At 36.9% G+C, this 19,470-nt stretch overlaps 1 protein-coding gene across 4 annotated transcripts in view; it reads left to right on the top strand.

The window, feature by feature from the left end:
- Window positions 1-19,470, top strand: part of VTI1A (vesicle transport through interaction with t-SNAREs 1A) — a 327,438-nt gene that overhangs the window by 212,610 nt on the left and 95,358 nt on the right. For 2 of the 4 annotated variants that reach the window (XM_067537002.1, XM_067537001.1), the window contains exon 7: window positions 2,535-2,596. In XM_067537002.1, the coding sequence (XP_067393103.1) occupies window positions 2,535-2,596 (62 nt within the window). Of the gene's footprint in view, window positions 1-2,534; window positions 2,608-14,695; window positions 14,850-19,470 lie in introns of those variants that run through there. The other 2 variants (XM_067537003.1, XM_067537005.1) reach the window with 2 other exon arrangements.

Below are 19,470 nucleotides of genomic sequence, written 5' to 3'. Positions count from 1 at the left end.
TTATGCATCATAAAGTACGCATGACATGGTCTTCCCAGAACAAAGCACACACCCCATCACATCATGATATTTAGTTACAAAGGATTAGGACAAAGTCCAGCCTTTTCATTAAAGGTGGGGAGTGGGCGTGTCAATTATTCTTATCCTTCTGCTTCATTCTTCTTTAGTAGCATTTAATTAAATAATATCAAAATAATTCTTTAAAATATTATTCATAACTGAAGGCCCTATCTGGCAGTCATTTACTACTTAGTGTGGTGAATGCAACTACTCAGGGTAGGAAATATGTGCAATATCAGAAAATGGAAACTGTTCTAGGTATTCAACATGTACTATTGGGTGTAATTTATGATAGCGAAAATCCTTCATTACCTGGAGATTCCTGCTTACAGTTGCCCTTTTTAATTTTTATGGATTTATAACACAGAATGCATTTTGTCTCCCAAAGCAAAGTCTCTTTTGCAATAAGACATTGACGGCCCTACCTGCTGAATCATCAAGTCAACCTGTTAAATGTGAATTTATAATGAAGAAGTAAATGTTGAATGTGGCGTGGTAAAATTTAGAATACATAAACTTTCCTTCATGAACTCTCCAGGCAAATTTCTTCTCTTGTGGTTAACTCTCACTCTGCCACATGAACCTTGGAAGCATTTCAAGCAGCTATTAGGAGGTCCAAGCTTCTGATATAAAGACCTAAGTAATCTAGAACTGAGGGTATAAACATTTCCCACCAACACAGTCCCCTAGTTCCTGTTTAAGCAGGTTATGCAACAATCTTCTCTCATCAACTGGGGGAAAAAACCTAACAAATTTTCTAGTTTCTAGTTTTCCTTTTACCTTCCCCTTGAGATTTCTGATGCACTGTGTGTCTGTGCATGTGTGTGTGTATATGTAGTGTTTTTATTCTCGTTCCCCTTCAGAAACAATTGTTGTAGTTTACAATGCATTTCAAAGAAGGGGTTGCTATAGTTGTTAGATTTTACTGTTGTGCTTCATTTCTGACTTTATTGTCAGTGCAGAAAAAATAGATTAAGGGACAGGACTCGAAGACTCAAGAGATCCTCACCGTCTGATGACCTATCCTGGGATTCAAGATATGTGCTTTTTACAATGGTAAAATATCCAGGATTAACCAGCAAATTTGTTGTCTTATTTGTCTGTGAAGAAGACAAGAAAGCTATGCAAATAGCTGAGTTTTTGGTTCACTGGCAGTTCCAAGAATTGGAGAGAAAAAAAACAAATCTCGTTTCGGATCACTCTGAAACCTAAATTTTTTGGAATTTGGGTGGATAGCAAATTGCAAAAAGGAACAACAGTTTTGGGTCGAACTAGATGTTTTGTTCAACTGAAATAAAGGTTTGTTTTGATTTTAGGCATTTTAACCATTTTGTAATAAAACCAAAGGAAATCTGGGAACAAAGTGCTAGATTCCCAAGGCACCGTTCACCCAAGCACCTGGGCACCATTCATAAAATCAAGGAAGAGGCAGGGGTGGTGGTGCCCCCACTTCTTATATCTAGTAGACCTGTGGTTAGGACATTCAGCTGCAATGTGGAAAATACAAGTTTGAATCCTCTCTCTGGAGCATGGACTGCAACCCTAGCGAGTATCCTAAGCACCAGGTCTCTCTCAGTCTCTTTTGTTTGAGTTGTTCTACTTGGTATAAATACTTAAATATTTCTTAGGCCAGAGATACAGAGTGAGAATAACTCTGTGTCCTCCTTTTTCTTCTACTGATGACTGCTCTTAAATCAGACACTTGCCTGACATGCAGTGTTTACTGTAGAGCGCTATAATTTGTTTAAGTTTAGTTGGATATATAGTGTTGCTGAGCATTGTTAAACCACTACCTATTTTCCACCAAAGGGGTGGGGGAAACAAATATAATATAATATAATATAATATAATATATAATATAGCAGTAGTTTGCACAATCAGTAAAGTATTTTGGGATCCATTTCAATGAAAGCTGCTATAAACTATAAGATTAGTTCCTCCTTTCATATATCTAATAGGTAAAACTTCGCTGTAGAAGCACTATGGAAATATTTTAAAGATATATTTTTCACTGTATCAATAACATGACATTGTTCTGTGATATAGTTTTTCCTTCAGATTTCTTTGTCTGGTGCATGTATGAAAACAATGGAAAGAACAGCATGTGAAAAAACAAGAATAGCTAAACCTTTGGGTATCTCCTCATTCCTTGGTACTCTTGTTTAACTCTCACTAACATTCATAGGCATTATACGCACACACATGCATCAATGGAAAATATAGATACCATCAGGAATGTATTTATTCCTCAGACCTGTATTTGTAGAGCCTTTGCTCCTTGTTACATCCACTGTTTAATCTTTCACAGATTTCATCTTTTTATAAGGGGAAAATGTATACCTACATTTCAGAGCTTTACTAGAATTGAATAAAAGCTAAAACTGAGGAAGATTAAATCAATGCACAGTAGAACTCTCTGCTGTTTATACAGAATGGCGTGCATGTGATTTTTAATATAGCCCTTTTCTCCTCAGCTTAGAGAAACAGATGCAAACTTGGGAAAGAGCTCCAGGATCCTAACGGGAATGTTGCGAAGGTAAGGACAAGGTAGGGATACCTCTATCTCTATGTGCTTTATTATTTTTAATTACATCTCAGCATTATGCTAACTTGCATGTTTTTTTCTCACAATCCAGTATGCAAAATCTCTTGAAACTAAATTTTGATGTTGGCACAAGCATTCATTGAGGAAAAATCAGATGAGAGGGAAGGTTTTACCATAGGAGTTTTGCACAAATGATTAAAAGAATTTAGGTTGGCTGTAAAATAGTTTTCCATTGTATGTGGTGTGGCCCCTTTGCTGAACCATTTGTCGTTTTTTATCCTGTTCTAAAAAATAGGCTGTTTTAATAGAGATATGGCACCCATTTTTCCTGGTTATAAAGTCAGCTGTTTTAACCTGTTAGTTTTAATTTGATTATTTTATATTTATAATACGATTTATACTCAGAGCATAATTTAAAATAATTCATTCTCGTTTGAACATACCCGGGAGGACACTCTCTTTAAAACATTGTGTTTTGAGCATGCTTCTCCCATGTATTATAATATTATGAGAATGTATCCCCTGGGATTTAAAGTGAAGTGTGAAGAAAAAAATTACATCCTAAAAATCTATTTGGGATTTTAGGGATGATGAGAAAGTTATTCACTGATTTCCAGCCTCCTTGAATTTAAATCAATACCTTTACCAGAAAGCTTGTTTTATCCAGTGGAATCCCTGGACCTAGAGCATCTATTCAGCAAAGCAGTACTCTTTTATAGCTCTATGTTAACTGTATTTCTAGATCTATACTTGGCTCCATATAGAAGAAAAGTGTCACCCTAATAGGTGGCATTGGACATGCTAGGAATGATACTTTTAAAGAATAGGTTATTAATAGAATGTTCTGCAAGAAGTTGATATGAGTTGACCCTTCCTAAGTCACACTTTGCAACATGCAAGCCTTTTTGTCGTGTGTATTTGTTTATATCAATTTGCTTTAAAAAAAATCCTAAGTTTTAGCTAAGTTAGTGATTTATCGTTAGCCTTGGAAAATATTGACAAACCGAATTTTATAACTTATTCTTCAGTGCAAGCTTTATCTCTCCATAAGTCTCCTACAGATAATAGCTTTCTTAGTTCCTTGTATACCCAGCAGACAAAGGATAAGATAACTGCACTTCGTGCCTCTGTTTCATAGACTTCTCACATTTCCAACTTTGAACCATAACATACAAAATTCTCTGATTAAGAGTAATATGTAAACGATACAAGCTAAATTCAAAATCCATGGAGAAAGGAAGTGGCAATTGAAAGAGATGGTTCAGTGCTTGTAGACAATATAAAAAAAAAATCACCATAGCCTCCGCAAGAAGAACCCTGCGACATGAGCTGTAACGAATATTCTGCATATGTCTCCATTTTGTCAAATCTCATTAAAGGGGCTTCTTGCTTTATGTCAATTGAGCTGTCCAAAAATCATTCATCATTTTTAGTGTAAAAAAAAATCATGCAGTTATTTAAATAATATCATATTAATGTTAAAGTTCAGCTGTCATTTAATAGTATGGCTTAATCAGACATAGCATTTAGGAAAAATCGTTTTTTCGAGCTTTACTTGGCTTTCAGGTTGGCAGATTCAAATAAGGATTTATGGGTTTCTAAACCAATGTATTTTTTCCATGTTTATGCTTGATGTACCTCAGCCTTTTTTTTTTTTTTTCTTAAACAGGACCCTGTAGTCTGTTTATTTTCAATAAAATAAAATATCTGCTCATATTGTGTTTGAATACATTCGCAAGTAATTTGGAGAGGCTAGAACAAAAACATGTTATAACTTTTGACTTTGTTTTGTGTTTGGGAATCACAGTTTGGAGTCCTAGTTTATAAGTGTTTCATAAACCAAATGAAAAATATGACCTTTGTGAAATATACTCGAAGCTCTGTTTTCCGACAAATGGATTATGTAGTCAAACACTAAAAAGACATGTTTTTGTATGTCGGAAGGGCAGTGGATTTCCTCTTTCTTTGTTTAAAAAAAAAAAGCCTAACTGAATCACCCATCTGGTTAAAAGGTTAAGGTTTAGGCCAAGCAAATAGGGTATATCTGTGCAATTCAGACAGATGTGCATAAGGATATGCCCGGGTGAAGATGATAGATACAGTAGGAGAAAATTTGCTTTCTGAAAATTTGCTCAGGGAGTTATTAGGAAACAGGTAGGTTTCAGAAGTGTTATAATATTTTATGAGTACTGTATAAGGACAAAGCTGTCTACTAGTATCCCAGCCTCAGCAGCTTCTAAATGTTATTTAGTCACCAGAGAAGCCATTGCAAGAGACAAACATAGGAATACAGCAAAGAACTAGATCAGGTGCAGCTGTAGAAAAATAATTACCATAGATTGGCAGTTGGTCCTAATACTGCTTACTCCACTAAGTACCAAAAAGACATTCATTTAATTGCTGGAACCAATAAAGAACAATGATGGAGGACCCATATTTCACAGTTATCGTATAGAAAAAGACTGTTAAGTTGAACACTGCAGTTGCTGCTATCGTGTATGAATCTGCTGATACTCTTTGAAGTGGGATGCCTTCCTTAGTCATTAATGATTACAAATATGATGTACTGAGTGTAACTGTTTGTATTTTTATTGCTGTGAAAGGCCAGCTATCCTCTTTCATGAGCATGGTCAAATGCAGTAAGGGATTAGATATAGAGAGAGGCTTGTGAAGCTGAATGCAGATTTATGCTCCAAACTGATGATAAATACTTTTCATCTATATAGAATCTCTCATTAAAGCTAAGTAAACATTATCCCTACTTTACAGATGGGGGGCTGAAATAGACACAGGTTAAGTGACTTTCCATAGCTGGTACAGTGAATCAAGTGGCAGAACAGGAATAGAAATTCTTATCTCAGTTTGCTGCTCTAACCACTACAGGAAATGGCTGCCTCATATAAATCAGAATTCATTACCTACTGCTAATTTGGCACATATAGCTACATGTGGGTATTCATATGAAGAGAGATCTAGGATAAATGTTTGAAAAGTTTCTCCTCACTTAAACTGGAATTTAATCCTTCTTTGTTGCCAAAGGTATTTTCAGTATACATAGACTGAGACTGCATCTAAAATGGCATAGTGCATTCAGGACACTCCCTACTAGGAAGATGTCAGCGACCTAATAGGAATTTGCAAAGATCAATCAAAATAACTAAGGGACTATTTAATTATCCATTTGTTTGTCACTTATCCATAGTAATTGGCACTACCCAAAATTTAATAAAGACCATGATAAATCTAAAATGTTCAATACATAACAGTAGATCAGCAGATTTCCAATGACAGTTTCCAGCTAACAGATTCTCACATAAGATAATGCCACTTTTCCCAATCATATAATGAGGCCCCATCTGAATCATCCATCCTTCCACCTCCACCCTTTCCATGATCTTAGCATATCACAGTTTGTTGAACAGATGGCGGGGAAGGTATAAATCCTACCATACATTATGAGAGCCCTTCATTTTCATAAACACTATTTCCCTGCCTTTCTTTTGTCCATGATTACGGTCAATAGCCATGAAAAGCTTTAACAAAGGTTTGGGATAACCTCTTTGGAGAGTCTCCAAGCCACAGAGCCCCATAGGAAAAAATAAAACCAAACAGTAACCAAATAAAAATTCCAGATGTCTCAATAGCCAATAAATTCAGCACCAAATCGTCATCTAAATTTCTTTGCTTCAAGAGAGGTTGTTAGAATCCAAGAACTTTTTTTCCATCATCATTATTAAGAAAAGTATCTAGTACCCTCCAAAGTGACACATCATTCCGTCTCATAGAACATCATGGTTTCTGACCGTGTAACTCTACCGTCTAATAATTCAGATTTTCGTCTTCCGAGTTGTTAGATGTGATGCACTGGAAAACTCATGAACACATCTGCCCATATAAAAAGAACATTTTTAAAATTTAATTTGAAATAGGACAGTCATTCGCTCCAGGTGATGAAAATGAGGCAATAAGTGTACAAGTCTCAGGTGATAAATTATCTAAATTGCCAACACCTGTATGAATTGTCACCACTAGTAAAACCAGGAATAAGGAGCGCTCTGTCTCAGTGGTAAAGGTGGTTGAGCTTCTTCTCTAAAATTGTTCCCAGCAATGTCGGGATATACAATTGCACAGGACTCCAATAGTCAAATTTTCATCTACCCTTGGAATGCCAAATATTTTTAATTCTACATTTATTTTCCAACATTTGAAAATTTCATTATTTTTCATAAGTGCTCTGGAAACACACTTTCCATTGTATAAATGTGCCATTTATACAATTTCTCTTGTTCCTAGCAGTTTTCAAATAATATTTCAATTTTTGCAAAGAGGCCTAGTCTTTATTTTTTAGATGAATACAGCTTTAAGGAAATTGTCTCTCAGGTCTGACATATGCTCCACCTCTATAGAATATTTTGGCTGAATGACTAGGGAGCAATGGCTGCACCAGACTTTCTTGCTTTCTCCTTTGCTCCTTGAGACTCAAAAGATTAATTATGATCTGCTTCACTTTCTCAGAAATTCTTCTTTCTTGGCTGCCTGGCCCACATCACCACTACACGAACATCAAAAGAGATGATCATTCTCATGCTGTTGCAAATAGGAACAACTGTGTGAGGAGTTCCTCATTTACCCACCCTTGCTTGTTTCCCAAAAGTCATCCACAATCAAACCTTCTTTAGAGCAAAAGCCCTTCTCACTGTCAATGTGAAGCCTGTGTGGTTTGATTCTGCAGTAATTCTGATGGAAGCTTTTACTATCACTAATGCACTGCGATAGTTTAATGTCAGATTAGGTCCGTCTTTACAACCCTCATTTTTATACTTTTGGAGAAATTTTCCTTTCCAGCAGAAATTTTGCAAGTTTTGCAGTGGCAGTTTTGTTTTTGAAATTTGAGTAGAATCTATCTCATCAGTTTTCAAGTGCAGTTAAAAAAAATCCCACTTCAAGGTGCTGTTCTACTCTAAAATGTGATTTGAAATTGCACATTCTTATGCAAATATCTGCTTCCAGGTGTGTATCTAGAGTCACATCTGTTTACTTTGGTGACTAATGCTTTGATTCAGCAAAGCACTTAAGAACAGGCTTAACTTTAAGCATCTGAGCAATCCCCTTTACTTCATTGAGACTGAAGTCCAAGGGGAAGCTAGGGAAAGTTGTAACTCTTGGTCCTTTCTTTGGACAACACAGCTATGGACTGCCCCTTATTCAGGGCTTACTGCAAAGTGACTATAATGTTTATGTTAAATGTATGCTATAAAATACACGGGATGTATAACATGGGCTTTTTAATGTCACTGTGAGAACATTGCTTTTTTCCCATTTCCTGAATTTGAGCATTTAATTTAGTAATTTGAATGTTACACTAATGTAAATGTGTGTATTTTAATATTAAGTTACTCCTTTGTGATTATGAAGCATGCGATTTTATCCAAATGAAACGGAAAAACTATGTGGCACAACTAATCATGAGATACTTATTGAATAATGAACATATTATTGCCCTTCATTATTCCAGAACAAATCTGGGAACTAATTACTACTGGTCATTCCAGTCATTTTTCTACACGTTAAAAGACCGCCTTATTTCTTTGTTAAAGTGATAGGCAAAACATCTGGAAAACTTAAATGTAATGTCAGCATAATTCCTAAGGGTAAACATACTTCATTATTAGGAATTCCAGCCATGAAAACATGTAAAACTTTGAGACTTGTCAAATAAAGGGGTACGATTATCCTAAGGATAAAGAAATGTATCAGTAGAACTAAAAGGAAGAATTTAAAAAATCAGTGTACTTTTCACTGGGTTTCATGCTCTTATTTCACATCTGAAATGTTCTCTCATATATTTTCAAGATGCATTTCTTGTAATTAAAGAGCAATTAATAGCCAGTTTTCAGGTCTTGCCCAGCTTCCTGCAGACGGTATTCTGCGGAATTAATAAAAATCTCTTCAAAAATCATATTTTGCTTCCATTTAGCACAAGAAACACTTTCTGTAGGCCCATCCTGAAAGTCTGAGTGCTTCTCTTGCATGTTACCGTGCAACTTTCATGCCTTTTGCTAGCCTTGGGCACTGAAGATTCTCAGCAGTACGCAGGAGATGCTTGGCACCGCCAGAAATGCAAGCATGGCACTGTGGTTCAGTGTGTGCCAATGTCCTTTGGAAAATCCCCGTTTTTAGAGGTTAATAATGCAAGGATAATAATTTAATCTGAGGTTGAAATGAAGCAAACAATTTCTTAAAGAGAAAGGTAATTGATCTTTTCATGTTAATGTTTTCAATACACAGAATGAAAGAAGGCTGTGTATAGCCGCTGCTGAAATCTCATTATGTTTATGCAATGTCTTAGGGTCTGTCACTCATTTATTCAGGTAGAAGTGTGTCAATCACATCCTGGGAGTTTGTTTTATTTTTCATTTTGTTTTGAAGGCTTTTTCCCTGTGTCCCGTTGACCACCTGTGACCCAGGTAGTTGCAGTTTGTTTGAGGTATGCTAATTGTCATGAAGAAATTAGAGTTTAAAAGAAGACAGTAAAGTTTATAATAGTTTGTTATGAGAGTGAAATAAAAGACATTTCATAGTCGGCAGTGATATGCCATAGTAACCAACATAAGTGTGGTGTCCTAACTGTAACTTCACAGAAAGGCATAGCTCATGCCAGCAAATTGGTGCAGTGTTTTCTCGCAGTGTGCACAAGTAGGTTTTCTTGGCTGAGATCTCTCAGATGTATTGTGAAGCAGCAAATGAAAATATTTTAAATGTTCATCAGATTGTTTATGCTGTGAGAGTGTAGTAGGGAGACCATTAGCATAAGCTGGAAGTGGTAATTGTTCTTGTAACTAGAGACAACTCTTCTGAAGTCAGCAAAGTTGTACCCATTAAGGCAAGCAGTAAATTAAGGAATATGTTGATTTAACACAACTCATACTGTAACTGTCACAGAACAACACATACCTACTGTTATACTTACTGTATACCAGGCAGTGTATTTAAGGTATTTGTTTATAAATGAAGTCCTGTTGAGATGATCACAGATCTGCATGAAATCATGCCTTATTGGAGATTACGCTTTGGTCTCCAAGTTAGCTGAAAGAAGAACAAAATCATTTCAGTCACAGGGATGCTGTTTAAGAGGCTCATGTGTTCCACATGAGTGTGAAATAACTTTTATGCTCAGGAAATACGTTTTTCTGTACTTCTCTGAGACTGAAGGATGTAAATATTTCGTGCACAGAGCTTAATTGTAACCTCCGCTTTTGATCAAGTCAAGCCTTATTTGTGGTATTTTGGAGCATAGATGCAGAAGAAATCCATAACTGTCCTAATATGCAACTTTTAGGAGTTCAGATGTTGCCCAACTACATTTTACTGCACCGTGTGCTGTGAGCTTTGCAGATGCAGTTACTATTTAATTTGTTGTGTTATGCATTTGTATATCTGAGCTCAGGAATGGGCTTAAGATGAGATACAGTATATTGAATTTCCATAGTTTGAAACCTTAGTATGGAGAGAGGAGTGAGACAGAAGATAGGATATTGACCAAAATTTGAAAGTGAAATCTGTTAAATATTTTAAATATTTAAAAAAAGATGTATGCTATATTGTAGCTGTGTCAGTCCCAGGATATTAGAGAGGCCAGATAGGTGAGGTGATATCTTTTATTGGACCAACTTCTGTTGGTGAGAGAGACAAGCTTTTAACCTTACATACAGTTCTTCTTCAAGACCATTCCTCATTTAGTAGACAGAAGACAACCCCATGAACATAGTTTGAGTTTCATTGTTCGAAGAAGCTGTTTTAAACATTATGGGTGTGATTTCCAAACCTGCTCAGCTTTCCCCTTACTCTATTCCCATTGAAGTGAATGGAAGTTTTATCATTGACTTCAGGAGAAGCAGAGTTAGGCCAAAGTTAGACTTTGATTCTGATCACACACTGGTTTAAAGGACCAACTCCGCTAAAACCAGTGTAATCATCACCCTGATGCACAACTGGTGTGGGAACAGAATCTTGCCCTTGTTACCTAGCATTTAAGAGCTAGTTTTCATTTTTAATTCATTTCAGTTTTTGCTACGCTGAGGTAAGGGATAAAATAAAAAACAGTCATATTGGGAAGAATTAAGGATTTAGAGTATAGAGTTTTCACTTGAGTCAGTTAGGAGAGAAAAATGGCATATTTTTCTAAACCCAGGGCTTAATCTTGCAAATCTTACTCATGTGAGTAATTCTTACACAGGTATTCTTGTTGCTATCAGTGGGATTACACTTGAATAAGGATTACTCATTTGAACAAGGATTTGCAGACTAGACTCCCAAATGGTGAGTCTCCTTGATGAAATAAACAGCCAAGAAAATAAAGATCAGTTGGAAAAAGCTGATTGCAGATAAGATAAGTAGGGCTGTTATGGTGCAAAATCCATGCTGCAGAGGGCAAAACTTATATCCTTGAGCAGCATATGTAGATACGTTAGACTGGACCTTTGAATCATGGGGAAAAAAGTATTCACACATCACTAGCCTGCCAAGCAGCTGTCTGAAGAATAACAAAGCCCTGAATTAGAAAATGAGGTCTTACAATGTGAGATTGTTTAGTCTGTTTAGTGGTGGGGGGATGAGGATTTGATTATTTTTCCTGTGTCTTAGACCCTTTTCAACTTTAAAGTGGAAGGTTCAGTTCAGATCGAGAAGGCCTATAAAAGTCACAGTCACAGAAGGATTTGAACGGCAAATTTGAGGGACGTGGGAGAATATCTTTAAATTTCACTCCTTATAATACGTTCTCCATAATACTGGTATAAATCAGGAGTAACTCTATTGAAATCAATTGTTACTCCAGATTTACACTAGGCTAATGAGAACACGATTTAGTCAGTCTACTTGTCCAATACAAACTAAAATTGTGAGCACTAACACTCCTTTCCTCCTAGAATTGTGTTCATTAATGCGGGTAAAAAAAATGGACTTTTCTTCTTGTAGATCCTTATTAATTGCTGTTTTTTGAGACAGCTGAAAATTGAGGAAGCAGTATGAACAGTTTATTCCTGTACTTTCCCAGGGGAAGAAACTTTTTCTAAAGTTAGATCACTTTGTATTGGGAAACACTGGAGGTCAGACCCTCAGCTGGTGTAAATCATCAGTTTGAAGTCAATGGTGAACAGATTTACACCACCTGAGGGTCTGACTCTTTTAAAGTAATTGATTTATAAACATGGTTTTGGTTGTGTCTCATTTTACTTGGAATTCGATGTAGTTATATGTGCTAAAGAGTTGGGTCTGTCCACTGTAGCTCATAATTGGTATTACTATGCTCCAGCTGAGGAAAATACTAAAGGAGTTTTTCAGTGACCTGTGTGTGTTCTGCAAATATTTGCTTACTGTGTAGTGAATGTTAACGTGGCTCACCCAGAGGATTTCTCTAATAGCTTTTGTTTAACATGTACTTCTTAACATTAAAACAAATTGCATTATCTGCCCAAGAAGGCCACTTTAAGCATTTGCATTGATTTTAGATGACGTGTGACTTAAAACACCTTCCAGCGCTGGACAGTTAAGTCTTGCCCTATGCAGAGGATCAGCTGGTTACTTAAGACTGGAACGTTTGTGGCCAAATTCTTTCCTTGAATGCACTGCTCTGCTCAGACACATTTTAAACCAAAATGCCCGTTTGCATATTGATATGCCGTTTTTTGTGCAAGCAAGCAGTACATTTAGAAATCTGTAAAGCACTGTGCACATGTATGTGGTTCTCAACGTGCCTTGTCTTGACTTAGATATTGGAGTGCGTATGGTTCATTTTATCCTTATAGGGAAATGACCTTGCTGTTTTCAGTCACCACTATATTTGTAAATGTCGTTTTAAGTGTGAATGGTATACATGTGTAGATTGTGAAGGTACCAGTCTTTTGGTACAGCCTTAAGCTAATTACTATTATTGGCAGTGGGGCCTTGTACCTCATTTGTGAGCAGCTATTTATAATACTGTACCAGTACAAAGCAAAGCTTTACATTGCCATTTTACCACACTATTACACCATTGTGTTTTAATCCACCATAGGTGACTGGAGAACTTTTGCCATCTGTTTTATTTAATGATATAATCAGTAAACAATGTATGCACTTTACACATTTGGCAATTAAAGACGGCCCATATTTTTGGACTGAACGTTCACATTGTAAATTGGTGTATTCACATATCAGCTTGTTTCTAGTTTAAAAGGCTTGCTATGTTCATAAGATGGTACAAAGCAAGCTCAGTAAGAGCTCATACCCAGTGCAGGTGGTCAAGCTAGCTGCCACACAGATCAAAAGTCAAACAACTGTGAATCTTCCTTTGAAATGACAGTTAGTGAGACAAAGCTGGTCTTATCCCCATAAACAAGAAAGACTTATAGATATATACACATCATGAACTTATGAGAACAAAAGGGGGTTTCATAATCACTTAGCATCAGAAAGTCCAATACTGCAGACTATTGGAACAAAAGCCTTTGAAATATAAAGAACAACTTATTTTATTGGATAAAATTTAAAGAAGGGGTTCAGAATTATTAAATACTAGAGAGTATTTGTGCCATTGCAATGGTTACCGATTTAAGAACCTTTGAGACAACAAATAGCCCTCTTTCACAGTCAGTTGAATTTTATTTTCAGCAATTCTTAAACAAAACAAACAAAACCCACTGCTTAAACCAAATAAGGGTGGCTGAGCGTGTCAGAAAGAAAGAAGAAGTGGGGAGAACCCAAATCCATCTTAAATTCTAATAAAATATATAAAAAGTTCAATTCTTTTTATTTTAAAGAGAGCAATTTTTTAACACTTTACACAATTTAGACTTAGGATATCCCTGATTGCCATATTTGGGATCGGGAAGGAATTTTCCCCCATGTCAGATTGACAGAGACCCTGGGGTTTTTCTCCTTCCTCTACAGCATGGGGCATGGGTCACTTGCAGGTTTAAACTAGTGTAAATAGTGGATTCTCTGTCACTTGAAGACTTAAACCATGATTTCAGGACTTCAGTAACTCAGCCAGAAGTTAGGGATCTATTACAGGAGTGGTTGGGTGAGATTCTTTGGTCTACAGTGTGCAGGAGGTCATTGTAGATGATGTGAATGATGGTCCTTTCTCACCTTAAAGTCTATGAAAATGCTTTACAGTCAAATTCTCCTCTGGTACATATGGCCATACCTCCATTGACTTTCCTGGAACTACACAAATTTACACCAGCTGAGAAGATCTAGCCCAGTGGTTCCCAACCTTTTTGGCTCGAGGGCCACAAATATGATTTTTACAACCCTGAAGGGCCACCAGTCTTTGCCAGCAGCCCCCCTCCCTACCCCTACTGCCAACAGCAGCCAAAGGGAAGGAGTTCAGCGAGGAGGATCTCCCGTCCCCCTAGCTGCAGCAGGGAAACCATGTGCTCCATCTGGGTCACTAGGCAGTGGCTCCCTTCTGCAGTCAAGGGGACAGAAGATCAGTGCTCCCCCAGAACCTAGGGACCCAGCTGGAGTGCTTTGCTGTGCTCCCTGCTACAACCAGGGGGAGGGGAAGCGCTGATCTCTCGTCCCCTTGACTGCAGCAAGGAGCCGGCAGTGGCTCCCCTCTGCAGCCAGCAGAAGAGGATCTGTGGGCCACTCTGAAAGACCCTGTGGGTCACTTTTGGCTTGTGGGCCAGTGGTTGGGAACCACTGATCTAGCCCATTGTAAATAGCGAGGTCCAGATTTTCATAGACCTTCCCTTCTGTGCTGGCTGTGTGGTAGCCCCTTTGAAAATGTGTCAGTGCAGCCCAGATCCTTCAAGATACTCTGTGCAGGTGCTGGGATTGTTCCATGTGTATCTCTATGCAGAATCCAGGCCTTAAATTGTATTGTTATTAACTTTAGAATAACACCTTTCTTTCTTGTCTATCCTGCCATTTCTGATGCCATGAACATCAGTGAGCTGTTTCACTGAATCTGTGCATAGGATGAGCCAAATATCTTTAAGGTTCTTATTAGCCTGGGTTGATCCTGCTTTCACTGAAATGCCTGGCAGGATCCCAGTAGATTCTTTTTATTTTCTCACTTTTATTTTTTAAATTATTTGTTAGGATTTTGTGCCTTGTCTCCAGGGTGAACATTTGACAGAGTGTAACCAGTGAACAGTTAATTGAAAGAAGTGACACAAGCTGGTGGAGCATAAGTGAAGTTGCAAGGATCAGGGTGGACAGTCAAAATGACTAACAAAACCCAGTTGCTTAACAAAGATGTTTGTCTAATAAAGATGGAGCAGAATTATATACCATCAGTTTACTGTGCTTTGCAGCAATCGGTTACAACAGGAACCGGGTACCTTGTCGATGACCTCTTGACAAGGTTTCATAGTTTAATTAGTATAAGTTTTCTCTCTCTCTCTCTCACTCACACTCTCTCTCACTCACTCACTCTCTCACTCACACACACACACACACACACACACACACGAAAGCTACCTTACTACATGAGAGACTGAGATTTCATTTTTGCTTTTTGTTCATTCATGTGTCTGTATTGACAGGTACTACATATATCCTCAATAACAAAGTTTCCTTTATAAAGAAAAGTGTTCATTTTCCATTCTGTATAGCTGACAGGAAGGCATAGCTTTTTAGGTCTTTTAATCTGTTTCAAGGCCAAGCTATTTCTACGAGGGTGGTTTGGGGGGTTTTGTTTAGTTTTTTCCCTCTCCATCTTTGTAGAGGGGAAAAAAGGACACTTTATTTATTCACTAGATTCTTTATGTTGCCTCGAATTGCAGGGATAAAGTATTTTCAAGCTTATGGATGAAGAGCAGATAAAAGGTCTCATTTTATGAGCCATTATATACGCTTTCTAAATAGTTTTCTCATGGCTAAAATATTTAAAATTAAACACTGCCTCAATGTTACTTATGTAGGCTTTTTGTATCCATACTTCATGTAAACTAGATGCTAAACTTATGCATGTGTGTGTTTCATAGCATGTTACCTTCCAATTTTTAACTATAGAAATTATTCCACTATCACTTATTTTTTTTATCTTGTAACACTGTTACTCGGTTTTTCTCCTGAACTGGAAAGCAGAATCAAGAAACTGGCTCAGTCCTTTTGTAAGAGGAAAGGATGGTTAAAGCACTGGCACTAAGGAGATCTGGGTTCATATCCTGTTTGACCTCGGGCAAATCATTTCTTCATGCCTCAGTGTCCCATCTGTAAAATGAGGATACTACCACCTCCTTACCTCAGAGAAGCATTGTGAGGATGAAAATCCATTCATTTTTGGGTGGTTGTCACATCCCTAAGTAATGAGCACAATAGTAGATTCTATAAATGAACAAACTAAATGGCAGTGTTGCCTGCTGTGGTAAGAGATTAGGACTGAGATGGTTATAAAAGAGGGTGAGAGATAAACATGGGAAGAATTTAGACCAGGGTCTTTGTTTCTACTGTTGGAAGGGGCTCTGATACAACAATCAGTACCTGGGATTTCGGTTGGAGGAGGGAGGTGCTAGGTCCATGGTGCACTTTCAGCCTGTCAGATTACATTGTGCAGGGATTGCTTCTGGTAAAAGTTCCAGCTCCACTGGGCTTTAAGACATTATTTGGAGATGCAAGGGTGGATAACAGTATTTGTGTAGGTCCAAGCAATATATAGCTAATCCATACCGGGAGGTATAATGTGTATGTACAAAGAGTAGTGATGCTATCCTTGGTGTTCTAGCTTAATTCCAGCATGGACAATTACATTCTACCTATCTAAAACGCTCCCTGCCAATTCTATCAGAAATGGCTTCCTTCTAATGGTTCTGAATTGTGGTATATTATTACTGACTTCTATTAAACAGCAGCTGTATTTCACTGGCAGCTGAAGTGAGATCTAATTTGTAAAAGTATTGGGGATCCTTGAAGATGAAAGAACACCTATAGGTACAACATACTATTATTTATCACATAATTCTGTAGTGGCTTTCACTCCATGAGCCTGGGTGCTATGGGGAGATGTGGGGATGACACTTTAGGCTGAAGGACAAAGGCTGACAGTCATTTGCTTCATGACTTATAGAATACTATGAGTAGCTTTCCCTGGCAAAGAGCACCACTATTTCAGTCATCCATCTTGAATGGGGAATAAATATATAAAATTGTGATTTTCCAGACTTAATTATTATTGATCCTCATTGCCCCATTTGGACTAGGAAGGGTTCTGGAGAAAACCTGCACTCAGATCGTTGAAGATGAAAACCACTGAAAAACCTTTTAAACCCCCTTCCCACCAGCACTTCCTTGCCCTGAAAAAATAGAAACGAAATACGGTTTTGCTACTATAATTAGAAAAAAAGGTACGAGGGTAACTTAGGAATGCATCTGAATTTCCAAGAGTAGCATGCACAATAACTCTGTGGTTTGAAAACTATTATTATTCCTTCCATAATCCAAAATTTTCCTTTAAATTTAACCCATTCAAAATGTATATTCATTTCACAACTGTGTACAACTGATAGATGTAATATGGTGTCCCTATCCCTTAGCCATCATTCCATTTGGAGACACGGGGATGGTTTAAGTGGCAGTCACAACTGGTGGGTTGGGGGAAATGGAGATAGGTTAAGGTAGTTGGTAGCACTGCTCTCGATGAGGCTTTTTGTGAAGAGTTTTTACGGAACATCTCTAGGGCTGGTGCACTTGGCTGGTCATATTTTAACAGCTGCCTTTGAATTATTGATGATTTATTAAAGCTGTACCAACAAGCAATGGGAAAAATAAAATCCCACATGCCAGTTTTCTCAGAGGAGTCATCTTGAGGCATCTAAGTGATCAAATGAGATGAGCCCTTTATAATTCTTCAAGAGGGAATTGTTCATGAGCTCTGCTGTTCCTTAGTAGCTGTCCAATGTTTTATTTGGAATAAGAGAGAGCATGTTTTGTGTTTGTGTGTCTTCTTACTTCTCTGCAAAGCACCTAGGATATTGTTGGCATGCTTTATAAATGATATACCTATGTATGCACAGACATTATCCACGTTACCTATGGCAATATTTTATATACATTAATAAACTTCATATTTTACTTTATATATATATAATTTACTTTATATTATATTATATATATATGTTTATTTATTTACTTTATATATATATATAATTATTTACTTTATATTATATTATATTATATTATATATATGTTTGTTTATTTACTTTTATATATATATTTTATATATATATATATATATATATTTTTTTTTTTTTTTTTTAAAGCAAGCATACCATCAATGTTCTAGGTGTTTTGCAGACAAGGAAATAGGAGCACTGCCCCAAAGATGGTGCAATAGAATTAGACAACATGTATGTGAGGTATAGGTTGCTATGTATGTTGAAAAAAAAAAAAGTATGTGCTTCAGAACATTGATCAGCTTCTGTTTTAGGCACTGGTTGTGTATGTTTAAAATTCTATTCATTGGAATGAATGGAGATGCTTGTTGCAAGTGCTTGTCCTCTGAAACTGAAAGGAGGAGCAGGTGCACAAGATATCAGAGATGTGCTCTGTTTGATAAATATAGAGAGCAAATCATAGTGAAGTTTCTATTTTGTTCTCTTGCTCATTTGACCCAATTCAATACAGTTTTATGGGGAAATATTATAATGTTTGACCTGTATAATATAGATTGGGTTGGGTGGCCTATTAAATCTGTCCCTCTTCTCTAAACTGTAAGTTCTAAAACCAATTTGAGTTTGGCACCCACTGTAACCTGCTTTCTTTGATCCATGATCTGAGAATATATAATCCTCGTCTGAAGCGTTGTATTTCATTGTTGCGAGGAAGAAGTGTGGTGGCCCCAAGGATCACGTCTTCACATAGAAAGCCATCCTAGGGTCTCTCTATTCTGTGTTGTCGTTGAATTGGTTTTTCTTTTATTTCAATATTAATTTTTGTTAGTGTTTTTCAGTAAAACCACCTGCAGAATAATCATTTTTTGCATAGTGCTGTTTCTCTAGAAGCCATTGCATAGGTATGAAACGTAATCCTAGAAATCTTTCCTACTAGGGGAAACTTGAGATAAATATTGTTGTATGTTTAGTAGGAGTGGATCTCTACATATTGACCGTGCATGTCTAAATGTTGAGTAATACTTAAAAGGGACAATGGTCTCAAAATATTACTTAGATTATTATTAGAGTATTTTAATCCTTACATTATTCAAACTGGATAGTTATGTAAACATTTGTTTTACATCCCACCAGTGAAGCAGTTTATTTTTTCACCTAGGTCAGTGAAATTAATTTGTTCACTTTCATTTTAAAGTCTGTTTTACTTTCCAGTTCTCATGCATGATTAGCACGATGCTTTTGTGTTTGGGTTCTAGCAATGTAGGGGAATATATAAAGAAGAAGAAGAAGAAAGAAAACCCATACAATTATTTTTCAAAACACCTCTGAAAATATTTTATAGTCCCTTGCTTTACCATCACTGCCCCGCCACTTAAAAATGCATAAATGCTGGTCTTATATTACTTGACAATGACCTCTTAATAAACTAGTCTGTTAGTTTAAAAAAAATCCAACCATCCTTACTATAAATTGTTTGTGGCATAGTGAGATTAGTTTGTACGTGTTCCATTACAGTGGCCACCATTCATGTCAGCATTTACTAAAAGTTACCATGCATAAGTGATATCTGAGACATCAGAGATTTTTCTCTGTACACAGTAAAGGAAATTACTACCGCACCTCAGATTCCCCTGGGTAGTAACCTTTTGACAAATGTTGACTTTTTAAATGGTGACCGCTCTCCATACACACTCAGATGATTTGTTGTTTAGTTTTTTCTCATCTCAATTTTGTTTATACAAAATAAAGACCTTTCAGGTCACG

This window comes from Emydura macquarii, unplaced genomic scaffold, assembly GCF_026122565.2.
Source record: "Emydura macquarii macquarii isolate MOO-44397 ecotype Brisbane River unplaced genomic scaffold, CSIRO-AGI_Emac_v2 contig_3692, whole genome shotgun sequence".
NCBI classification, from domain to species: Eukaryota; Metazoa; Chordata; order Testudines; family Chelidae; genus Emydura; species Emydura macquarii.
This window is presented reverse-complemented; position numbering and strand designations above follow the sequence as displayed.